Source organism: Glandiceps talaboti, chromosome 17 (assembly GCF_964340395.1).
Source record: "Glandiceps talaboti chromosome 17, keGlaTala1.1, whole genome shotgun sequence".
NCBI lineage: Eukaryota > Metazoa > Hemichordata > Enteropneusta > Spengelidae > Glandiceps > Glandiceps talaboti.
The window spans coordinates 21,134,228-21,159,708 of record NC_135565.1 but is presented as its reverse complement, the minus strand read 5'-3'; the positions used below and the strand labels follow the sequence as shown (position 1 = coordinate 21,159,708).

The following is a 25,481-nucleotide window of genomic DNA, read 5'->3' as shown; positions in this document are numbered from 1 at the left end:
GCTTTACTTTGGTGTTATGGGTTGTACAATATTTTGAGCAGTAGATGATCAAACTGAGTCTGTCGTTGCTATAGGCCTGGTTATGGTTGCTATGTGTTATGTTAATGTCTACAGTCTGAAGCACTGATTAGTAGATAATCAAATACATAAACTTACTCTACAAACTGAATCTCTTCTGTTAATGAGAACGACAGAAGTCTCTGGAATTTTCGCTCCTGTTCTGGGTTGTTGAATGATATGTCATTAACCACTTTATGAAGCCATCTAAAAATAAATGTATTCAATTATTAAAATTAGTACTAGTGATAACATATACCAAATCTACCTGAGTTTCCTCTCATTTTACAAAGGTTCCCCACCAGTGTGTTTGTCAAGGGTGGTAAGTAAAATCTACTGAGTTTCCTCTCATTTTACAAGGGTTCCCCACCAGTGTGTTTGTTAAGGGTGGTAAGTAGGTAAAATCTACCTGAGTTGACCTCTCATTTTACAAGGGTTCCCCACCAGTGTGTTTGTTAAGGGTGGTAAGTAGGTAAAATCTACCTGAGTTGACCTGTCATTTTACTAGGGTTCCCCACCAGTGTGTTTGTTAAGGGTGGTAAGTAGGTAAAATCTACCTGAGTTGACCTGTCATTTTACTAGGGTTCCCCACCAGTGTTTTTGTTAACAGTTATGGGTGGTAAGCAAATAAAATGTACCCGAGTTCCCCAGTCATTTTAGCAGGGTTCCCCACCAGTGTTTTTGTTAACACTAACAGTTAAGGGTGGTAAGTAAGTAAAAGTTACCATTATTAATTCCCCAGTCATTTTACCAGGGTTCTCTTCCAGTGTTTTTGTTCAGGGCAGTCACAGATACAACCTACCTTTCTGACATATCTTACTAGGGCTTTGTAACAGCAGTATTAGGCCTGGAGAGTTTTTCTATCATGTTTTAATATTAGAGGGAGAATGATACACAAAAAGACTTCCTAAGAATACAGTTAAAAATGATTTAAAGATTATAAGATTTGCAAGTTAAAACCAACCTGTGTGATGTATTCATAAGATAGATAGGTTGTTTAGGCAATGGTAGCTCCATGGTGTGAAATTTAGCAAGTTTGCTTGCGATATCAACACTCATTCCTTTCTCTCTCATTTCTTCTACTTTAAGACATCTTGACTGCAAAAAAACACAATGACATGTAAAACTAAGTATGTTATAAGTTATAATATAGTCTGACTTCAAAAAGCTGTAAGAGTCTGAGTGGATTAGAGTGATGTTTACAGCACTGATATTCCAACTTTACAGAAAAGTTCAAATTGTATAGAAGTTGTATAGAGACCATTTTTGTCAATAGTAAATGATACAGCATTTTTAATGTGAAAAATATTCTTACTAATACACCATACATACATACATACATACATACATACATACATACACACATACATACATACATACATACATACATACATACATACATACATACATACATACATACATACATACATACATACACACACATACATATATACATACATACATACACACATACATACACACATACATACATACATACATACATACATACATACATACATACATACATACATACATACACACATACATGCATACATACATACACACACACATACATACATACATACATACATACACACATACATACATACACACATATACATACATACACACACATACATACACATACATACATACATACATACATACACACATACATACATACATACATACATACATACATACATACATACACACATACACACACATACATACATACATACATACATACACACACACACATACATACATACATACATACATACATACATACACACATAACTGACACACACACACACACACACACACACACACACACACACACACACACACACACACACACACACACACACACACACACACACACACACACACAGCTGACACACACTACTTACAGGTATATATTCTTCCAACCGACCACCACTAAAAATACCATAGACTTTTGGGGCAATGTTTCTTTCAGCTAGTAATGTGAAGACAATAGTCTCTGCCATTAGACTATCAGCAGTATCTAACATGTCACCATGGATACGTAGTAATACTTTATCAGGGCAGCTGTATGTTGGTTGCGAGTCTCGACGGACATTGGACGATACAGAACAGATAAATAAATAGTTGCTGAGACCTGTACCACTGGAAGGTAATGAAATGGGACGTTATATGTACATGTACACGTGTTTAAACATGTATGCAGAAGACAGCAATGTAATGGACATAGAGTTGATACAACCAATGAAAAAACACTGGTGCATTTACCTGCTATGGTAAGCAGGAATGAGACAAGTTTCTTACAAAGACCCACAATATAATTAGTGTCAGTAATTTATCAAAGTATAAACACCACAGGAACCAGTACCCCATACAACAATGTTGGACCAACTGTATCTCTTAGTCTCTCTCAAGCTGTGCTAAAATTGACCACTAACAGCAAGTTTCTCTATTGATCACAGTGTAACCTTTCACTCGCTGATGTTTACGATCAGTATAAATTTCACCAGTGGTGTTTTAAGTAGAGTCTTCAGGATAGGGACACTGGGATATCTAATCTGGTTTAAGAAACAAAGTTACAATGTTGTGGTGTGACATTGTTGTAGTTGCTAATTTAACATAAAATGTTAGAGTTTTTTGTTTACCGTCAGAGTGAAGTGAGTGTCCATGATGTGTGTCATATTATATTGTATCTGTGTAGTGACAAGCCAGCCTTGGTCTTATCAACAAATTGTTTATAATTAAATATCAGGAAATAAAGATTACACTGTGATCAAGATAGAGAAACTTGCTGTGTTGGTAGGTAGTTCTAGCACAGCTTGATACAGACTAAGAGACACAGTTGATGGATTGTGGGGATTGTTGTATGTAATGATACCATATACATGATATAGAGACTAGACTATGTTTATGTAAAACAGCATACATACTGTACTGACGGACCCCATACTGTACATTTGGACTTTGTACTGGAATAACAATGGCACTCTGTACAGTTTAGTTACACCCTTCTATATTAGTTTGGACATAGACCTGGTGGAGGGTCTATAGTTTGGACTATTATCACATTACTGTTCTCTGAGTTAGACTATAGTTACCCTTCCTAGTTTGGACTATAATAACAATAGCAATTTACAAAATTCCTCTATTCCTCCAAATATCCTGATGAGTTTTGAACAAAAAAAAAATAATAACAAATAATTGATGTGGTTTAACCTTACATGTACTTTATCTGTTTTATTGTTTACTTAATTCCTTTTTACAAATATCTTTTCTTGTTTGACTAGCTTTTCTATTTACTTCTTTTTTTAAAAACATATTTTTGTGTTTGATTAGCTTTCTAGAGTCTATGACAATGGTAAATATTTTTACAATGACACTGTGACCATAGTACTGAATACCAGATTAAATATATATATATTTTGTACAGCTTTAAAATATTGTAAAGTTGATTTATATGATGTTTGCTTTGAAAAAATATAATGCATTGATATGCTGTGTATTTTAACATGTCTTTCCACCGGGGTAATTCTTTAGCAGAGGATGTGTAAATGTGGGTAGTATAAGACGAAGTGACGCTTTGACTTAATTTAACCCCCTCCCCTCATCTCTCCCCTGGGGGTTGTAGACAGTCAAAAGTGGTACTGTGTCTCGTACTACCCCTGGACAGAGATGGTAGTTAGGTGGGTCACAGGTTGGGTAAAGGTTGGGTAAAGGTTGGGTAAAGGTGGGTAAATTTCACTTTTTGTAGAGTAAACCTCAACTGAAACTCTTCTTTAGTGCCAGTAAAATCAAATTAATACTAGACAATAATTTTGAAAAAAAATAATCAGGTCTACCACTCAAGTAGTAGTTTTGTCAACTATTTTTGTCCTTGTTACCACGTCTACTCAAATAAAACCTACCTAAGAGTACCCATTCATTCTCATTCAGGCTACCAGCCTACCATCCACATATCACCACTACAGGTTAGTGTAATCTGTTCACCTTATGAGATTCGCCAAGTTTTATTACAAAAGGGTGATGGATATATTCACTTGTTTCAAAGATGGTAGACTGTAATTTGCTAGTAAAATTGCAGTAATTGTACGTGTATTAATGTCGTACAGCTCGATGTAGTTTTAGTGGAGATTCGACTAACCCTGGGCTTCGCATCACCGTTTCATAGCTGACCCCCATGGGCTACCTCTTCCGAATATATGCATGAATTGTTTATTGCTTTGATACTGAGAGGTATGACATGCAAAAATATACAAGTACTCCTGGCGCCTTGATATTAAATATAACCAGAACTTGGCATGGCACTGTATACATGTATGTATTTCATATGAAATATTGTCACATTGTGTTGTTAACATATTTATGACAACAGCTGTTAATCAATTATCACCAAGCTAGACTTGAATGACTTTATGTTAAAAATGATATGGAAAACAACGGACAACATAACTACCTGAACTAGATACTCACATATGAAAAAAATTGTAAAAAAATAAAGTAAAATATCTATCTACCCCACGTAATCGGAACCACACAATAATAATATAAGGCCTTATTCATCGTCGCAAACCACGGTCTGTTTTACGACAACGTTCTTAAGGAGCCTCCCACACTACTTATTTCGAAATGTAGTGGTAGAAATAATAACTCTGATTTGCGCGAATGGGCCTTAATATTACACTCACACAATCTCGATGGCGAATATATCTTGGGGTTTTTTTTATGATTGTACGGCACATTGGCCTCATCATGTGTGCAAGAATATAGTGCGGGGGCATATGGCAGATTTTTGGGTTTCGTGTGAAATTCATGTTAATTTTTGCCAACATATCTCATTGTGTTCCCCATCATCTGAGCAATTAAAAAATATATGTTGGCAATTTTTATTTCAATATTAAGGGTAATTTTTGCAGCAGTTTCATAAATGATGTAAGATCATGGTTTTTCTGTATATTGATGGCAAATTAAAATATGTGAACTGTACGATTGCTTTATATTTGTATAAATGTACTTATGGGCATCCTGTAGACTATAAACTTGTAAACTGTTGTATAATTTTGCATTTTAATCACAAAATGATAAATTCTGGCTTCTTTATTTGCATATCATTTGCATATTATGTATGATGCTTCCAGTTTATTTGATTTCCTGTATTGTTTGATGTTGGTGATTGCTATTCTTTCAAAAATGTATGCCAACCATGAATTATTTCAGTTACTATGATATGAATACTCTGGTTGGTTTTTAGCACCACTGAACTGAATGTTCAGTAGTGCTATAGGCATGGCAAAGTGTCTGTCTGTCTGTCTGTCTGTGTGTGTGTGTGTGAATGTGTGTAAACAACTTAAAGTCAAAAACTGCTGGACCGATTTCTTTGATATTTGGTGGTCATATTACTTTTGGTGTCTAGTTGGGAAATTGTTCAAATGAAAGTGATTGCATCAGCGATGTGGGATTTGGGTCAAAAAATGTGATTTTCCTTCAAAATCTTCTTTGTTCTCAGTGAACACCATGAGGGGATGTGTTAGGTAACGTTATATAATCACTGGGCAAAGTTCATAAGCACATTCTAAATCCAGTTATTACAATAGGTTATGTAAATAAGACTGGTAAATATGCCCTTTCTTTCTTGGTGGAAATTTTACTAAGTTTGAAATGAAAATGATTGCAGCACGAGGGTGATCATTGGATCGCCCGGCGTCTGTCTGTCTGTCTGTCTGTGTGTGTGTGTGTGTGTGTGTGTGTGTAAACAACTTAAAGTCAAAAACTGCTGAACCGATTGCCATGATATTTGGTGGGTCCATTACCTTGGGTGTCTAGTCGGGAAATTGTTCAAATCAAAATGATCGCATCACAGGTGTGTGATTTGGGTCAAAAAATGTGATTTTTGGTCAAAAAACTTAAACTCAGAAACTACTGGGCAGATTGGTGCAAAATTTTGTGGGAAGATTCTTTAGGGGGTGTAAAGTAAGATTTGTTCATGACATGATGATTCCATCAGTGATATGCAAATTAGGGCTAAAAATGTGTCTTTTTGGTTAAAAATCTATAATTCCAAAACTACTGAGCAGATTGGGCTGAAATTTGATGGGGATGCATCTAGGGATGTATGGACGAAGATATATTAAGCATACAATGATTCCATGAGTGATATGCAAATTAGGTGTAAGAATGTTCATTTTTGGTCAAAAACTTATATCTCAAAAAGTACTTGGTCAATGAGCCTGAAACTTGGCGAGATGTTTCTGAAACTGTTATTCTGCAGATTTTCTTCAAAATATTTTGACCAAATTGGCCCTAGCGACCATGACCACGCCCTTTAGCAACAACCAAATGGCAGTATATTTTGGTCAAATAACAACATCATCTGGTAGGCAAGTGAGTAAACATTAAAAAAATGTGTGCAAATACCCTAGCAACCATGACCACGCCCATAGCAACAGCCAAACAGTGGTGTATTTCACAAAGATAACAACAGGGTTTAATAGACAATTGAATAAACATTCAAAAAATGTATGTAAATTTGCATAGCAACAAGACCACACCCATAGCAACAGCCAAATAATCACGTATTTTGCAAAGATAACAGGAATAGAAAGACAAATGAATAAAAATTCAAAAAATGTATACAAATACCCTAGTAACCATGACCACGCCCATGGCAACAGCCAAACGGTGGTGTATTTCACAAAGATAACAACAGGGTTTAATAGACAATTGAATAAACATTCAAAAAATGTATGTAAATTTGCATAGCAACAAGACCACACCCATAGCAACAGCCAAATAATCACATATTTTGCAAAGATAACAACAGGAATAGAAAGACAAATGAATAAAAATTCAAAAAATGTATACAAATACCCTAGTAACCATGACCACGCCCATGGCAACAGCCAAACGGTGGTGTATTTCACAAAGATAACAACAGGGTTTAATAGACAAATGAATAAACATTCAAAAAATGTATGCAAATACCCTAGTAACCATGACCACGCCCATAGCAACAGCCAAACGGTGGTGTATTTCACAAAGATAACAATGGGGTTTAATAGACAATTGAATAAACATTCAAAAAATGTATTTAAATTTGCCTAGCAACAAGACCATGCCCATAGCAACAGCCAAATGATCACGTGTATTGCAAAGACAATATCAGGAATTCATACACAAGTGAACAAAAACATACATAAATGTATGCAAATATATCTAACAACATGACCACGCCCATAGCAACAGCCAAATGATAGCATTTATCATAAAGATAGCAACATGGTTGGATAGGCAACTGGATAGTTATTCAGCAAATGAACACCTATTGTTAGCATGGACTAGCATATGGATAAACATTTAAAACTGTACAGTTGTGCTACAACGCCATTGGCGGTATTTTTATCTTTTAAAGCACTAGTAAGTCCACACCTTGACTATGCTTCCCCAGTGTCTTCCCCACATATATACGAGTAGGGATATTGCATTTTTGGAAAAAGTGCAGCGTCGGTTCACCAGGATGATTCCGCAGCTTGGTGGCTTGAATTATGAGGACAGTTACGCATATTGAAACTGACAACTTTAGAAACTAGATGAATTAGAGCTGATTTGCTTGAAGTGTATAAACTTTTCCATTTACATATTCTCCTTGATCCAGTTGTATTTTTCAAAGTATCTACTTCGACAACAAGGGGATATAGATTGAAATGATTTAAAGACAGATCCGGATTGGATATACCAAAATATTTTTTCAGTCGACATGTTGTAAACATTTGGAACTGTACAGTTTACCAGAAAGGGTTATTGTTATTACTACACCAATTAAATCATTGTAATTACTTAGCAATTCTTTTAATCCAGATTGGATATACGTAAATATTTTTTACCAGAAAGGGTTATTGTGACTACATCAATTAATCATTTTATAGTGTGTATTGATAACACCTCAGAACAGTAAGGGGTCTATAAAAGCCTCAATGGCTTCCTTCCCTATGTACATTCATGGGTACATGCATCGTAAAAAAAATAAAGGCATTCATTTATTGCATAGAACGACCCTTGCCAAATGATATGTCCTTTTGACCAATTTCGGCGTATTGGTGTGGCTTGTTATCAAGTGTACATACACACATTAAAAATATTCCTTTTCAGATCTGGCATCTGGTTTTAATACGTATCTACACATGTAGTATTGAATCCTGGACAGGTACATTCTACACAGGATATAGAGTCCAAGTTTAGGTCTACACAAAATTTGAAATTTTACCTCTCAATATTAGCATACAAGTTACATAAATTGGACCTCTTGCAAATATTAGATAGAAAAGAAACATCACTCAGTAAAACACCTTTAGAAACATTCAGAATGTTTTACCCCCACTTTGGACCAATTGAGATACTTTCTAGAGCAATGGAAAAAGTCAATATGACAGTTACTTTAGAACGTTTTTGTTATTTGTTCTGTATGCAGTTCTTCCTCTACGTTCTGTAGAAATATCATATTAAAAAGTAAATGAATCGTTGTTAAAGGCATTTCATGAGTGCTTATTAATTTCCCACTTTGCAATGGTGTCAAAATGAGATAGGCTTAGTCATCAAGTTGGCATGTGACTACTTATTCCCAGCAATGAAGGTTATTTGTGTATGAGACGTTTACGTTGAGGATTTGAATGTCAGATTTTCTTTGAGTACTAAAACACGTGGAATGATAGCTAACAATGCAATAAAATTTGATTTAAGATACTATTTTCTGGTGGGTTGGGGTTGGATGGTACATTAGAATCTGTCTCTGCTGTTACTTTCAACCTTTATTCATGACTGACCAAGAGGAAGTTCGTTGCGTAATCGAATGTAGATATGTAAGAGTGCCTTCAAGCTGAATAACTAAACTAAATATGCATATATTCATATTGTTCCTTTGAAATATTATAAAAGAAATTCTTCAGATACTGAATTTATCATCTTTATTTTATACTACATTGTCTTTGATCTTGTTTTATTTTAGAATTTCGATGAAATAATGTAATCAAATGTAACAGCGGAGAACACGTCTATTCATGTTGTTCCTTTGAATTGACATGTAACGCCACCCAAATAGCTATACTAGTAGAAACGTAGACAATGCATACGACATAATGGCGCGAGTAGTTTTGAATAAAAATAATTGGGTCTATTCACTCGAATACATAACTTTGTATAGTAACAATTCAATTGATGCTATGCTATTGATCAACAATATGTTTATATTAGATGTAAACTGAATGCCTTCAAGAAAGGCAAAACTTTAGATTGCTGTTCCTTCATGCCTTGTCGAAAGAAAAATTCTGCGGTACCAGACATGATATTGCATATCCATTAGTTACTACATCAATAAATAAAACGTAGCTTTGGAACTCATTTTTCATATCCTCTTCTGTAAAAGTTGAGTTTGCTGTATTTTCAACCCACTGTAACTTTCACTAGAGTTTAGTTCACTATACGAAATGTCATATTTGACCATGTCTTTCCACCGGGGTAAATCTTTAGCAGAGGATGTGTAAATGTAGTGAATATGAGACGAAGTGACACTTTTGACTTAATTCACCTCCGGTGACCTCTCCCCTGGGGCTGTGAACAGTCAAAAGTATCACTTTGTCTCGTACTACCCCTTGACAGAGATGATAGTTAGGTGGGTCACAGGTAGGGTAAAGGTTGGGTAAAGGTGGGTAAATTTGACTTTTCGTATAGTTAACCTCAACTGAATCTCTTCTTTCGTGCCAGTAAAATCAGGCAATGATTTTGAAAAAAAATATTAATCAGGTCTACCACTCAAGTAGTTGTTTTGTCAACTTGTCCTTGTTACGACGTCTACTCAAATAAAACCTACCTAAGAGTACCCATTCATTCTCATTCAGGCTACCAGCCTACCATCCACAGACACCACCACGATCTAGGTTAGTGTAATCTGTTCACCTTATGAGATTCGCCAAGTTTTATTACAAAAGGGCGATGGATATATTCACTTTATATTGCAAAGGATAACAATAGGGTTGGATAGGTAACTGGATAAACATTCTGCTAATGAACACCTATACATAGTTTATCCACTTGCCTAACCATCTTTGCAATATATATCCTCATTTGGAAGTTGCTATGGGTGTGGCCTTGTTGCTAGGGCCAGGCATATGTAACACTGTCCAATTTTTGTATGTTTATCCACATATGGCCCTTAATTGTATGTTTGCCATTGTAAAATCTTTAAAATGATTAGTCTGCAAGTCTGTTAAAAATTAAAAATAATGTTTTTTAAAGATAGTAAGTTTATGAGTACCTGTTGGTGATACTTTCAATTCATAATCATATTTTAATATTCTGCATGACGTAGAAATGGCAAGTAAAGTCAGAAGGAACATTTGAATTGTTTGTTTTATTGAATTTGCCCAAATTTCAGCGATAAACAAATAATTTTCATTCAGATATGCACTCATGGGTTTCCTAACCATGGCATAGAGGGCGTCAATTTAATTTTTTTTCATCTAATTGAAGACATTTAGGGTCATTTGAGTCATGAGAAACAGAATTAAGGCTGCCCTTACATATACCTACCAATTACTGTTATCTGTACAATATACGTAATGTTCTGACTGTTGCTGTGGACATGGTCTTGTTGGTAGGCATATTTGCATACATGTTTTGATTTTTTTTTTTGCCTGACTAACCAAAAATGTTGTTATCTTTACAAAATATACTGGCATTGTTGGCTGTTGCTAAGGCCATATCAATGGAAGTTGACTATAATCACGGATTCATAGGGTCTTGGGGCCAAATTTTATTTTAGCCCCCTCAGACTAATTTTGAAGTTAAAAATTGCCAACATGTATTTTTTTATATGTGGTCCTATAATGAACGTAACCATATATATTTCATAAAATTAACATGCATTTCACACGAAAACCCATATGCCCCTGCACTAATATTTTCATCTCATTCAACGTGCTGATACAAACTGCAACAATGTAACCCTATAGGAGATGTGTATAGAATGTCATATACATGATAATATATATAAATAGCTACATCACGCCACTAATAACACGTGAAAGTGAACATGTACCGCGGAGTACGGGACCCGATTCTGACAATATCCATGTATAATAGTGAAGGAGAAAGTACAAATCGGGGAAAATGTCCCGACTTCTCTGTCTGCAAGCAAGACGAGTTCTTTATATTTTAGTAATCGAGTTTATTCATCCAAATAAAATCGTAATGGTCGCGACAAGCGACAAGAGCAGTGCCCTAGTGCTCAACATCATCTCATTCAAAAAATGCCATCTCTCCTAGGCCCTTACCTTAGAGTTGACACCTGGAATTCGTGTTTTTCCAACGTTGCCCACACGCCACGTAAATATTGTCGGCACCATTGATATGCCTTGGTCGCGAACTCGGCACTAATTTGATTCATGGTGTGCACAGATCTGAGTACTGTGATGTTCTGTCTGGTAGTGGTACTCTGCAACGTTTATCAGTCACATGCATAATGTTTTCGTTAACAATTACGGAAGTGACGTCATTACATGACGTGGCGGTGACCTTTAGTCATCGTCACATGTACACGTGCGGAAGTACATACTCATTTGTGTACACCAGGTGTGTACGCTCAGTTGTGTTTTTTTGAACACGGACAAACAAGGACGTCTACGTCACGGTCACATTTGTAATCTCAGACCACTATTGGGTGGGTGGGGGGGGGGGGGGGGCGAAGGGAGGGGAATCAACAATTTGAACCCAGCAGCATTTTTTTCAAACACCACGAAACTGTCCTAAAATTGGCCGAAAACTGTAAATAATGTATTAATAGACCTTATGAGAAAGACCAAATTCAAACTCTTTCAGAACTTATAAAATCAAACATATCATATTCAAAAAGGATGAGCTCAAATGGAAAGAAAACATGACAAAAAAATCTAATCTTACCCATTACTGTAAATTTAAAACAACTTTAGAACCAGAAGAGTATCTTAAATCATAGAAAGTCTGTGCTTAAATCTTTCACTAATTTTAAAGGGTCACAATTGAAATTTAAGGCGAGATCATATTCTCTCAGTCTTGCATATGAAAAGAGAAAATGGGAAAATGATAATGATGATTGTACATGTCCTTGTTGTGGAAAAACTGATGAGACATTTGAACACTTTCTTTTAACATGTGAAAGTCATTCTACACATGGACAGATCTTAATGAAAGGAACAGAATACTCAACAATAAGGAGTTGAACTTATATCAAGATTTTAAACAAGGGAAAGAACTATGTTTATTTATAGGAGATAATACGAAACACTACAATGAGTCTATAAGTAAATAAATAGATAAACTTGTCAAACCAATAACAGAAAAGATTTTGTTAAAACTAATATAGAATAGTTTAGCCGTTAGATTTTCTGACAACTAAAATTTGAAGCATACATTTTTATTTTTATTTTATCAATATTCTTACCCCACTTTGGTTTATTTTGTTGTTTGTTCCTGTAAATGTTTTTACTCCTCTTTTTAGTAGTATGTGTATTTTAATTTTTTTTCTTAGTGCTGCTCTTAACAATCTTAGTGAGTCCCTGATACAAAAGGGATGCAATAAATAGATAAATAAATAGATAATTAAATAAATAAATAAACCACGACAGAAATGTTTTTTCCATGAGTGTTTCAAGGCTACTTCTTATTTTTTTGTTTATTAGTAATACTCATTTTAAGTTCGAATAGACACTTTAGTGAGTGACAAAGTCTTATTATGACAACTAATCGTAGTATTGCTATGTATTATAACAATACGTGATGATATTTTTGACTGAGTGAAAAACATGTTTATTTATACAAACTTCACAGATTAACAATGTTTAAGTTTGTTTATTTATTTATTTATTTATTTATTTATTTATTTATTTATTTATTTATTTATTTATTTGTTTGTTTGTTTGTTTGTTTGTTTGTTTGTTTGTTTGTTTGTTTATTTGTTTATTTATTTATTTATTTATTTATGTGTGTTTGTTTGTTTGTTTGTTTGTTTTTGTTCTTCTCAGAGCTAACTAACTAATTAGCCTGAATGCCCTGTGGTATAATGAAAATTACTAAGTACCAATATGCTAACAATCGACTTCAAGTTTGGAGGGGGGGGGGAGCTCCGGAGATAAAATACCGTAGCTATTTTGAACGTTTTAGTTATAAATAATGGTAAAGAATTAGATGACTATTCTATACATGCTGTTAAGTCGTAATTACACTTCACTGTTACTTCATTCATAGATTATACTGGGTTGCCACGTGGCAATTAATTCATTTACATGAATTATGATGAAGTGGTCAATAAAACACACACATATAGCACTGGGATATCGATACATGAGTTCCTAAAAAGTTTAATTAATATACCGTTTTGAACAAATAAGCAAATCTCTTCAGAATTGTTGAGAATGCCATCGATTTTAGCCGTCGCCGTGAAACTAGGAAATGGCAATTTGTCAAATCTTGTAACTGATGATACTGTGGCTTTAAACTGCGTTGTGTTGCTTCCGAATAGCACTCCTAGTGACCAAACTGTAGATTCTTTTGTTTTTTAATAGCTCGAAAAATATTGATATCGTGATTCCAGAGGTGATTAAAAGAATGTCATTTACATTTTTACCGAACCCTCCCCCTCCCCCCTATTTTAGACCCAAAATATCAGAGAAAGTTCCACACCCCTTATATATGTCTCTATCTCGGCAGGAAATAAAAACTGTTGGTTCAATTGTGACCCAATTTTTATGATTAGATTCATAATCTCAAAATACCTCTATTTTAGATGGGTTTATGAGAGACAGAGAAAATGACGTTAAAGACATTAATGGTGGTGGTGGTGGTGGTGGTGGTGGTGGTGGTGATGGTGGTGGTGGTGGTGGTGGCGGCGGCGGCTGCAGTGGTGGTGGTGGTGGTGGTGGTGGTGGTGGTGGTGGTGGTGGTGGTGGTGGTGGTGGTGGTGATGGTGGTGGTGGTGGTGGTGGTGATGGTGGTGGTGGTGGTGGTGGCGGCGGCGGCTGCAGTGGTGGTGGTGGTGGTGGTGGTGGTGGTGGTGGTGGTGGTGGTGGCGGCGGCGGCTGCAGTGGTGGTGGTGGTGGTGGTGGTGGTGGTGGTGGTGGTGGTGGCGGCGGCGGCGGCTGCAGTGGTGGTGGTGGTGGTGGTGGTGGTGGTGGTGGTGGTGGTGATGGTGGTGGTGGTGGTGGTGGTGGTGGTGGTGGTGGTGGTGGTGGTGGTGATGGTGGTGGTGGTGGTGGTGGTGGTGGTGGTGGTGGTGGTGGTGGTGGTGGTGGTGGTGGTGGTGGTGGTGGTGATGATGGTGGTGGTGGTGGTGGTGGTGGCGGCGGCGGCTGCAGTGGTGGTGGTGGTGGTGGTGGTGGTGATGGTGGTGGTGGTGGTGATAAGAGTATTTCATGGATGTGGGAGAGGGGTAAGCCTTCGGTCCAGCAATAATGTGTACACAACAGTCACGTTTGAAATTAACTCTTTCTTTCTCCCCAAAAGACTGTTCTGTTTTTATTAGATAGCCATGTTTATGAAACATTTACACATACTTATGGCACTGACAACTTTTATAACATAAAATCAGTGTGTATCAACAGGAAAGACTATACAGGACATATTATACATTACATCTAACCTAAAGTGTACAATTTCGTATAAACCTTATTTTTTTAACTGTTATTACTTACGAAAGCCAGTAAGGGACATTTTGTAAAACAAAAAATAAAAAATTCAAGATAGTAAGTCGTGCGCACAAGATATTATGTCGTGCCCACGAGATTATTTTTTATTTTTTATTTTACAAAATGCCCCTTACTGGCTTTCATAATTACTCTAGTTTATATATTTACTAGTTTATATTATTAGCACCAAGCAGCAAAAGATTATATTGCATTCATTATAGCGCCCTCTGTGGTATGACACGTGACCAGGGGTTTCCCCTGACTGTCCCCGTACTATACTCATTGCAGCGGCTGTGTATTTCCTTGTACAGTACTGGCTGTCGATCTCCCGGAAACTAATCGAAACAACCAGGTAACTTTTTTTTCTAACCAACTTGAAAGTCACCACATGTTTGCTTTCAACAAATGCCAAAGGTACAGCCCAATTCTACATCGTTGATTCATTGTTAGCCGAGAATCACTGATGGACATGTGTGCACTGTTGCCGACTGAGCATGCACCGAACGTGTTTTCAGAGGTTCGCTAGTTCCAAGAAACTTATTCCATATTTCGGCATTGTACTGTCGTTTTTGGTATAACTAACCATAATTTTAGCAGTAATAATGTCGGTTCAATACATGGTAGCCATATTGCAAGAGAATGTAATTGTGCCTTGAAATATCGTGTATGACTAAGCAGGAAGTAACATAAAATATATACCTTGACTTTGAGTCGATCAGTCACAACGTATCAGTAGCCAAGAGGTCAAAGGTTATAGAGTCGCCCTTGTAATGTAATGGGCACATAAACAACAACGAAGAAAAGTTGTGGTTGAGTTATCATAAAATGTTAAATGAGAGAGAGGAGCCAGTTTTAATACTTTACCCATTACTTTCAATACTATTTATGGCTGTGAAAACACAGTTTTCGTTGCTGAAGAATTGCACATCAAACTGTCACTGTTACAAAGTACACCATTGACCAAGTCTGTGTGCCTACAGGCCCGGCTATAGGTACATATAGCCTCAGTTGTGTAGTAGGTTCACTTATTCCATCTGTTTACATTTTTACATCAGATAAAGCAAGGAGTTGATATTTCTTCAACCCATTTCTTTATTAGCACTTGTAGATGTAAAGTCATCTGAGGGGTTGGAGGGCTGGAATTTGTTTGTGAATGTAAACTATAATGTAAAGTGGCCACAAAACTGTTCTTATACAGTGGTGGAGTGTAGTACAAGTCTCTGCTGTTCCAACATGCTATGCCAAGTGTTATTAATCCAATACATTTGTTTATTTTCCCTGTTTGTAACAGGTTCTGTTCGTCCATGGTCTGATGTAGTAGTTAATGTATAAATATAATTCAACGATGTAATCTTTTTGGACTATAAGTAAATTCAAATGCACAATACAGTCTAAGTTGTTGAAGAGCTAAAAGTTAAAGCCCCTGTAATTATAGACTGTAAGATACGTCGTGACGTTCCACCCTCACCACCCTCCGCTCTTGGAGGGGTTGGCCGATGTGTGAGGGTGCCCTGTCATGGCATACCTTACAGACTACTATACTTACTGTTTACAAGTTGTAGTATGTGTTATTACTCTGGTACTTGAGCCATCATTTACTGTTAAGATAGACACAAACTAAAATGCTAAAAGTAAAACTAGTGTCCCGCTAATGTGAAACATTAAATCTTACCTATGAATCTGTATATTCAGATGACTTTTTAACATAGTTATTAACAGTAAGGTACTGGTCCAATAGACCAGACAAGGTAAAATTTGTGTGGTCCGCCCAAAAAAATTGCTAGTCCCAGACCCAGGACCAGTGGATTTGTTTACCCCTACAGCAGTGTGCAGTAGAGTGTTGACTGGTATCTGTGGTGAAGCTGAATCTGTTGTACACAAATATAATCTTAACCAATATGCTTGACAGTATATCAGTTAGTTCAGTTGCAGACAGGAAGATTTCAAACTTTGGAAATGCTGAAAATAAGATTATTAAATTTTGTTCATTTATATTTGCAGGAGTGGATGTGTATGATGTAGACATAGCTAACAGTTTATTGTAAGTATATCTCAACTTTGGTACACTTCAACCAGATCAGAGCGTTCTTGGCATTTTACCTCAACTAGCAGTGAGCCAAGAGAGGCTATAGGGATATCTTTAATGTGTCCATCCATGTGTCTTCTTTCTCTGTCCATGCCAATATTTCTTTCTCTGTCCATGCCAATATATCTTTCTCTGTCCATGCCAATATATCTTCTCTGTCCATGCCAATATATCTATCTCTGACCATGCCAATATATCTATCTCTGTCCATGCCAATATATCTATCTCTGTCCATGCCAATATATCTTTCTCTACCATGCCAATATATCTTCTCTGTCCATGCCAATATGTCTATCTCTGTCCATGCCAATATATCTTTCTCTACCATGCCAATATATCTATCTCTGTCCATGCCAATATGTCTATCTCTGTCCATGCCAATATACCTTTCTCTACCATGCCAATATATCTTCTCTGTCCATGCCAATATGTCTATCTCTGTCCATGCCAATATATCTTCTCTGTCCATGCCAATATGTCTATCTCTGTCCATGCCAATATATCTTTCTCTACTATGCCAATATATCTTCTCTGTCCATGCCAATATGTCTATCTCTGTCCATGCCAATATATCTTCTCTGTCCATGCCAATATATCTATCTCTGACCATGCCAATATATCTTCTCTGTCCATGCCAATATGTCTTTCTCTACCATGCCAATATATCTTCTCTGTCCATGCCAACATGTTTATCTCTGTCCATGGTTCTTCCTTTGTCCATGCCAATATATCTTCTCTGTCCATGCCAATAATATCTTCTCTGTCCATGCCAATATAGCTTTCTTTAATTGTCAATGCTAATATATCTTTCTTTGTCAATGCCAATATATCTTTCTTTGTCAATGCCAATATTTCTTTCGGGGAGTAAGTCTTTTACAGAGACATGTACATTATTTTTAGATTTGCATACCTTTGTCAATGCTGTTCTTCACTTTGTATATTCGATATCAATACTTTTATTTCAAATGTTTTCTGTCTGTTTTCTTCCAGGTTATTAGTTTTTCTTATTCAAGGTAAACAATGTGTGACAGACTAGATTCTGGAATGCCAACAGGGCCTGGACCGCCTGTTACTATGGAAGCACAGTTCCGATCTCAGCTGTCTCTAGAGGAACCCATTCAGGGATATGATATAGAATTTCTTCCCTCTCTGGAAGCCAAGTATGAGTGTCCAATATGTTTGATGGCATTACGTGATCCAACACAAACTGAATGTGGTCATCGTTTTTGCCGGGCGTGTATTCGTAGATCAATAAGGTATTTACTATAAAAAATAATAATCTTGTGTATGTAGCATTCTTCTAGTTAAGGGCCTCAATGGAAAGAAGTGTTTCATTTACTTTAGTACTGTAATACTTATTTGAACTCCTGAATAGATATATTTTATCTCAATTGGCTGCCATTTTGTAATTGGCAGCCATTTTGCAAGATTCGCTTCATTTAAAGGATCCCAGATTAGGAGAAAAAATGATGGCGTAAATGTTAGTTTTTGCAGCAACAAAATGGAGAAAATGCAAAACTATTTGAGCTGGCTTATAGCCATATAGATATTTGTTTGAATACACTAGGAAAACACACTAGGAAAACACAGTTTTCATTATATGCTCCTGTACGTAAGTGTTCTGGCATACATGACTTCCAAATAGAGCTGAGCTCCTCGTGACCAAACAATACACATGTACAAGCTTTTGTCTTTTTGATCATTTGTTTATCGTAAATTACACATTTGTTTTCAGAAAAGTAATAATTACAGGAACTCATTCATGAATTCTACTAGATTTCCTCCAATCTGTTACCACATACATTAACCTTAACATTAAGACAAAATAAACAACAACAAGAACACAAGATAAACAACAACAAAAACAAGATATACAAGATCACAAAATAAACAACAACAACACAAATAAACAACAATAAGAAACTGTTATTACAGTATAATTTATCAAGTTTTTCCTTCTCTCTTACCAGATTCTTTATTCTGAGCGAAATAGTGAATATATAGGAATCTAAAAACAGTAACTTGATACTAAATAATAACAGTATCAGTACACTGGGTGACCTTTATCTTTTGTGTCTTTATTTCCACAGAGATGCTGGTCCTAAATGTCCTGTAGATAATGTACCACTTACAGAAGACAAAGTCTTTCCAGATAATTTTGCCAAGCGTGAAATACTAAGTTTAATTGTACTGTGTCCTAACCATGGTTGTCAGCAAACGTTTGAACTCAGAATGCTAGAGGTATGGAACACTTATTCTACATATGTAAAGTCTGAAAGAACATACACTTCAATCCTGCCAGCATTGATGTAAATCAAACATTTATATAGCTGCAGTGTGTATTTGTTTTCATTCATTTGGTTACTATAGTAACATATTTAGTGTTCTCTCACTTTGTACTAAAAGTGTAAATAAGTATAACTACTTTCTGGCATGGACCTATAATGGCACAGTGACCCTTCATAGTTCCTGAAACTCCCAGTGGAGCATAGAAATCCTTACTGTATCTGCAATCATACAGCATTCAAATAGCAATCACTATCCTACCAGGTCCCTAATTATACAGCTTGGTTGACTTGGGTACACATAGGAGAAGGTCCTTCACATTATAACCCCTATCCTACCAGGTCCCTAATTATACAGCTGGGTTACAGTCATTCTAATAAGTTAACAATGATAAATTGTTTATGACAGAGTCATCAGCAGGACTGTCCATATCTATGCCAGCCATGTCCCAATAACTGTGGCCAACACGTTAAGAGGAATTCCATAGAAATCCATTTACAGAAGGAATGTATAAGGAGATACGTACCTTGTCCATACTGCTTTCAACAATACCGATATCATGAATTTCATGTAAGTAGAATCTGTTCATATCGTCTACATACTGCTTTCAACATACAATACCACAATACCGATATCATAAATTACTAGCATTAGTGATTTTATACTGGCAAAATTTGCAAACTTTGACCCCGTGGATTAGACACAAACATTGGAGCTAATGTGTTATTGTCAATTTGGTACTGGGCGGTAACATTGCACTTCCAGAAAAAAATCTACTGTATAGACAGTTTTAAGCTTGTGGGTTGAAAAGGAAATGTTACTCATCATGCATGGTATCTTTTTGTGGCCAGTATATATGTTTCTGAAATAGTACAAGACTTTTACTGAGAAGTACCCGAGAAACCACTTTTTGATGTAAACTAAATATGCATTTTGAAATTCCTATATTTCTGTTATCTAGATTCATGACAAAGATTGTCCTGAGTATCCAGTAAAGTGTCAATATTGTGAAATTGGACTAAAAAGACGACAGTTACCTCATCATCTGGAGAACGAATGTCTGCGTGCTTTAGTAGAATGTCCTTACCAAGTTGTTGGATGCCAACAGAAGGTAAGAGCCATGTACCACATACTAGAATGTCTGTACCAAGTTGTTGGATGCCAACAGAAGGTAAGAGCCATGTACCACATACTAGAATGTCCTTATCAAGTTATCAGGTGCCAACAGAAGGTAAGGGCCATGTATCACATACTAGAATGACCTTATCAAGTTATCAGGTGCCAACAGAAGGTAAGAGCCATGTATCACATACTAGAATGACCTTATCAAGTTATCAGGTGCCATAAGAAGGTAAGAGCCATGTATCACATACTAGAATGTCCTTATCAAGTTATCAGGTGCCAACAGAAGGTAAGGGCCATGTATCACATACTAGAATGACCTTATCAAGTTATCAGGTGCCAACAGAAGGTAAGAGCCATGTATCACATACTAGAATGACCTTATCAAGTTATCAGGTGCCATAAGAAGGTAAGAGCCATGTATCACATTACTAGAATGACCTTATCAAGTTATCAGGTGCCAACAGAAGGTAAGAGCCATGTATCACATACTAGAATGACCTTATCAAGTTATCAGGTGCCATAAGAAGGTAAGAGCCATGTATCACATTACTAGAATGACCTTATCAAGTTATCAGGTGCCATAAGAAGGTAAGAGCCATGTATCACATACTAGAATGTCCTTATCAAGTTATCAGGTGCCATAAGAAGGTAAGGGCCATGTATCACATACTAGAATGACCTTATCAAGTTATCAGGTGCCAACAGAAGGTAAGAGCCATGTACCACATTACTAGAATGTCTGTACCAAGTTGTTGGATGCCAACAGAAGGTAAGAGCCATGTATCACATACTAGAATGACCTTATCAAGTTATCAGGTGCCATAAGAAGGTAAGAGCCATGTATCACATACTAGAATGTCCTTATCAAGTTATCAGGTGCCATAAGAAGGTAAGAGCCATGTATCACATACTAGAATGACCTTATCAAGTTATCAGGTGCCATAAGAAGGTAAGAGCCATGTATCACATACTAGAATGACCTTATCAAGTTATCAGGTGCCATAAGAAGGTAAGAGCCATGTATCACATTACTAGAATGACCTTATGAAGTTATCAGGTGCCAACAGAAGGTAAGACCCATGTATCACATACTAGAATGACCTTATCAAGTTATCAGGTGCCATAAGAAGGTAAGAGCCATATATCACATACTAGAATGACCTTATCAAGTTATCAGGTGCCAACAGAAGGTAAGAGCCATGTACCACATTACTAGAATGTCCTTATCAAGTTATCAGGTGCCATAAGAAGGTAAGAGCCATATATCACATACTAGAATGACCTTATCAAGTTATCAGGTGCCATAAGAAGGTAAGAGCCATATATCGCATACTAGAATGACCTTATCAAGTTATCAGGTGCCATAAGAAGGTAAGAGCCATATGTCACATTAGTAGAATGACCTTATCAAGTTATCAGGTGCCATAAGAAGGTAAGGGCCATATGTCACATTAGTAGAATGACCTTATCAAGTTATCAGGTGCCATAAGAAGGTAAGGGCCATGTATCACATACTAGAATGACCTTATCAAGTTATCAGGTGCCATAAGAAGGTAAGAGCCATGTATCACATACTAGAATGACCTTATCAAGTTATCAGGTGCCATAAGAAGGTAAGAGCCATATGTCACATTACTAGAATGACCTTATCAAGTTATCAGGTGCCATAAGAAGGTAAGGGCCATGTATCACATTACTAGAATGACCTTATCAAGTTATCAGGTGCCATAAGAAGGTAAGAGCCATGTATCACATACTAGAATGACCTTATCAAGTTATCAGGTGCCATAAGAAGGTAAGAGCCATATATCACATACTAGAATGACCTTATCAAGTTATCAGGTGCCAACAGAAGGTAAGGGCCATATGTCACATTAGTAGAATGTTCTTACCAAGTTGCTGGATGCCAGAATTTGCAAGTCCAGCATGCTAAGCTGGAACTGCATATTCTAAAAGAGGTCTAATATTATGTAGTATTATGTCGTGGTATGGGAGTTTTATCCTAAACTAGTACAATGGTGACTTAGTGTAGGAGTTTTATCCAAACCTAGCACAAAGGTGACTTAGTGTAGGAGTTTTATCCTAACCTAGCACAATGGTTACATAGTGTAGGAGTTTTATCCTAACCTAGCACAAAGGTGGCATAGTGTAGGAGTTTTATCCTAACCTAGCACAAAGGTGATATAGTGTAGGAGTTTTATCCTAACCTAACACAAAGGTGACATAGTGTAGGAGTTTTATCCTAACCTAGCACAAAGGTGACATAGTGTAGGAGTTTTATCCTAACCTAGCACAAAGGTGACATAGTGTAGGAGTTTTATCCAAACCTAGCACAAAGGTGACATAGTGTAGGAGTTTTATCCTAACCTAGCACAAAGGTGACATAGTGTAGGAGTTTTATCCTAACCTAGCACAAAGGTGATATAGTGTAGGAGTTTTATCCTAACCTAGCACAAAGGTGACATAGTGTAGGAGTTTTATCCTAACCTAGCAGAAAGGTGACATAGTGTAGGAGTTTTATCCTAACCTAGCACAAAGGTGACATAGTGTAGGAGTTTTATCCTAACCTAACACAAAGGTGACATAGTGTAGGAGTTTTATCCAAACCTAACACAAAGGTGACATAGTGTAGGAGTTTTATCCTAACCTAGCACAAAGGTGACATAGTGTAGGAGTTTTATCCTAACCTAGCACAAAGGTGATATAGTGTAGGAGTTTTATCCTAACCTAACACAAAGGTGACATAGTGTAGGAGTTTTATCCTAACCTAGCACAAAGGTGACATAGTGTAGGAGTTTTATCCAAACCTAGCACAAAGGTGACATAGTGTAGGAGTTTTATCCTAACCTAGCACAAAGGTGATATAGTGTAGGAGTTTTATCACAGAAAGGTGATATAGTGTAGGAGTTTTATCCTAATCTAGCACATAGGTTACATAGTGTTGGATCATATGTACATCATTAGCATTTTTTTTTTTGGCTTGATTCATCAATGTTTATATCACAGATGAGATTCTCTTAGACTTATATGTTTATTTTTACAGATGGAACGTAGGGATTTGATGGTTCACCAACATGAAAACATAGAGCGTCACCTAAAACTTGTGATGGATGTTGTTAGAGATCTGAGAGGTGGCATGGGTGGCGATCCCAACCTTCCACCACAGTCATGGCAGTATTCATCGTGGCCTGCCAGTTCCAAAAAACAAGTATTACACAAACCACCTGGCACCTATGTACCTCCTCCATCTGCTTATTCTACATTTAGTTCAGGAAACACTGGTGCATATGCTATGGATGTTCCAAGAAGTGATGGTCAAAGGTCAAATGAATTCATGGAAAGTCCACCATCTACCATGGCATCCTATTCAGCTGAGTCAGCAGCTCTCAGTCTAGAAATACAAACATTACGTGAAAAATTACGCAACCAGAACGGGGAAAGTGTAATCCAGGAACAGAAAATACGTGAACTCCAAGGAAAGGTGGCAAATAAAGATCGGGATATTCGGGAATTGAATAATAGGATTCAAAGACTAGAAAGTGTAATGAGTCAAGGTGTATATTACTGGAAATTAGACAATTACTCGGATATGCAACGTAAAGCCAAATGTGGGGAAACAAATGTTATACACAGTCCTGGTTTTTATACAGGTTACTATGGATACAAACTATGTTTGCGTATCAATTTAAACGGAATGGGATCACCTCATGGGCCGTATGTTTCACTGTTTGTGCACTTTATGCAGGGTGAATGGGATGACCTATTAGAATGGCCATTTTCTGGCAAAATAACGCTCTCTATTCTTGACCAGAGTGATAACCCAGACACCAGACTTCATATGAGTGAAACGCTGGTTGCTAAGCCATCCCTGGCAGCATTTCATCGACCAACGTCAAACAGAAACCATAAAGGATTTGGGTATATGGAATTTGCTCCATTGGTCAAACTGGAAAGCAGAACATACCTCAAGAACAACAGTCTTATTATCAAAACCACTGTCTATCCAACATCATCCAGTGATGGTCAACAGTAGTCACAGGTTCACTGATCCACAAATGAAAGACAAGGCCCAGCTGGCTCAGGACATACAATGTATTTCATTTTGCTCCCTTCGAGACTTCTTCTTCCAACTCACATCAAGTACTATGTAGATTTGAAAGCAGCATATTGTCTGTGATAAGATCAAAGTCACATCAAGTACAAAGTTCTAATGTAGATCTGACAGCAACCTATCAATGGTGATGAAGATCAACATATTTTGAAAATTGTCAGGTAATTTTTTGGCATATTGCCAAAGAAATGTTGGCATGTTGCCAAATAAAGTATTTGTTGGCAAACCGCCAACTGCTATTTGCATGTATTTATTTCAAGTCATGCACAAGTATCTCTCTTTACTTTACCCTTGTAATTTCTCTAACAATAACTAAGGGTGTTCTAAATTCATTCTTTGTCATGGTTACCACAATTTGGTCACAAGTTGGACATTGACACACTCCTTTATTCCTTATTTGGATAAAAAAGAACCAAGTTATTGAGCAGGTTAGGAACACTTTCTTGTAGCATAGTGTAACATGGTGTAGTAATATTTGTAGTTAGTATAACAAAAGGTAATGAGTACTATTGACAAGTAGTCAGACATTAAAATAAGTAACCTGAAAAAGTCAAGTTGTTTTGACATACACTATACGAAAAGTCATATTTGACCATGTCTTTCCACCAGGGTAAACCTTTTCTGTTAGGTATGTCGTGACGGGGTGCCCTCACACATTGGCCAACCCCTAGAGGTGAGGGTGAAATGTCACGACATATCTTACAGTCCAGGGTAAGCCTTGAGCAGAGAATGTGTAAGTATGGCGAGTATGAGATGAAGTTCCACTTTTGACTTAATTTACCCACGGTGATCTCTCCCCTGGAGGGCTGTAGACAGTCAAAAGTGGTACTGCATCTCGTACTACCCCTGGACAGAGATGGTGGTTAGGTTGGTCACAGATTGGATAAATTAGACTTTTCGTGTAGTCATACACACTTCTAAAAACTACAATTTCTTGTGAAGTGATTTTATGAAACATTAATTTCAGTTACCTAATCTTCACTGACTGTGCTGAAAGTGTTCAAAGTATAACTTACTATTAATGAAATATTGAAGACTTTTTGCTGTTATACAACTCTGTTTTTTTCTCATTTTGTAAATCATATTGACTGTAGAGTTAGCAAGGAAA

General features: G+C 36.7%; 2 protein-coding genes across 2 annotated transcripts in view; one reads left to right on the top strand and one right to left on the bottom strand.

The window, feature by feature from the left end:
• The window catches only part of LOC144448692 (choline/ethanolamine kinase-like), an 18,478-nt gene extending 6,907 nt beyond the window's left edge, over nt 1-11,571 (bottom strand). Inside the window, exons 1-4 of the mRNA XM_078138980.1 lie at nt 11,382-11,571; nt 1,971-2,208; nt 1,022-1,155; nt 157-264 (exon numbers count right to left, since the gene is read on the bottom strand). Of these exons, the coding sequence (XP_077995106.1) occupies nt 157-264; nt 1,022-1,155; nt 1,971-2,208; nt 11,382-11,494 (593 nt within the window). The 5' untranslated portion in view covers nt 11,495-11,571. The remainder of the gene's footprint in view (nt 1-156; nt 265-1,021; nt 1,156-1,970; nt 2,209-11,381) is intronic.
• Nucleotides 11,572-15,022: 3,451 nt separating this feature from the next.
• On the top strand, nt 15,023-25,467 carry LOC144448393 (TNF receptor-associated factor 6-like). The gene is made up of 7 exons (XM_078138620.1): nt 15,023-15,117; nt 16,767-16,806; nt 17,842-18,107; nt 18,942-19,092; nt 19,546-19,707; nt 20,099-20,248; nt 23,306-25,467. Exons 3-7 carry the CDS (start codon nt 17,872-17,874, stop codon nt 24,293-24,295), a joined length of 1,689 nt encoding a protein of 562 aa, XP_077994746.1. The 5' UTR covers nt 15,023-15,117; nt 16,767-16,806; nt 17,842-17,871; the 3' UTR covers nt 24,296-25,467.
• Nucleotides 25,468-25,481: the final 14 nt, after the last annotated feature.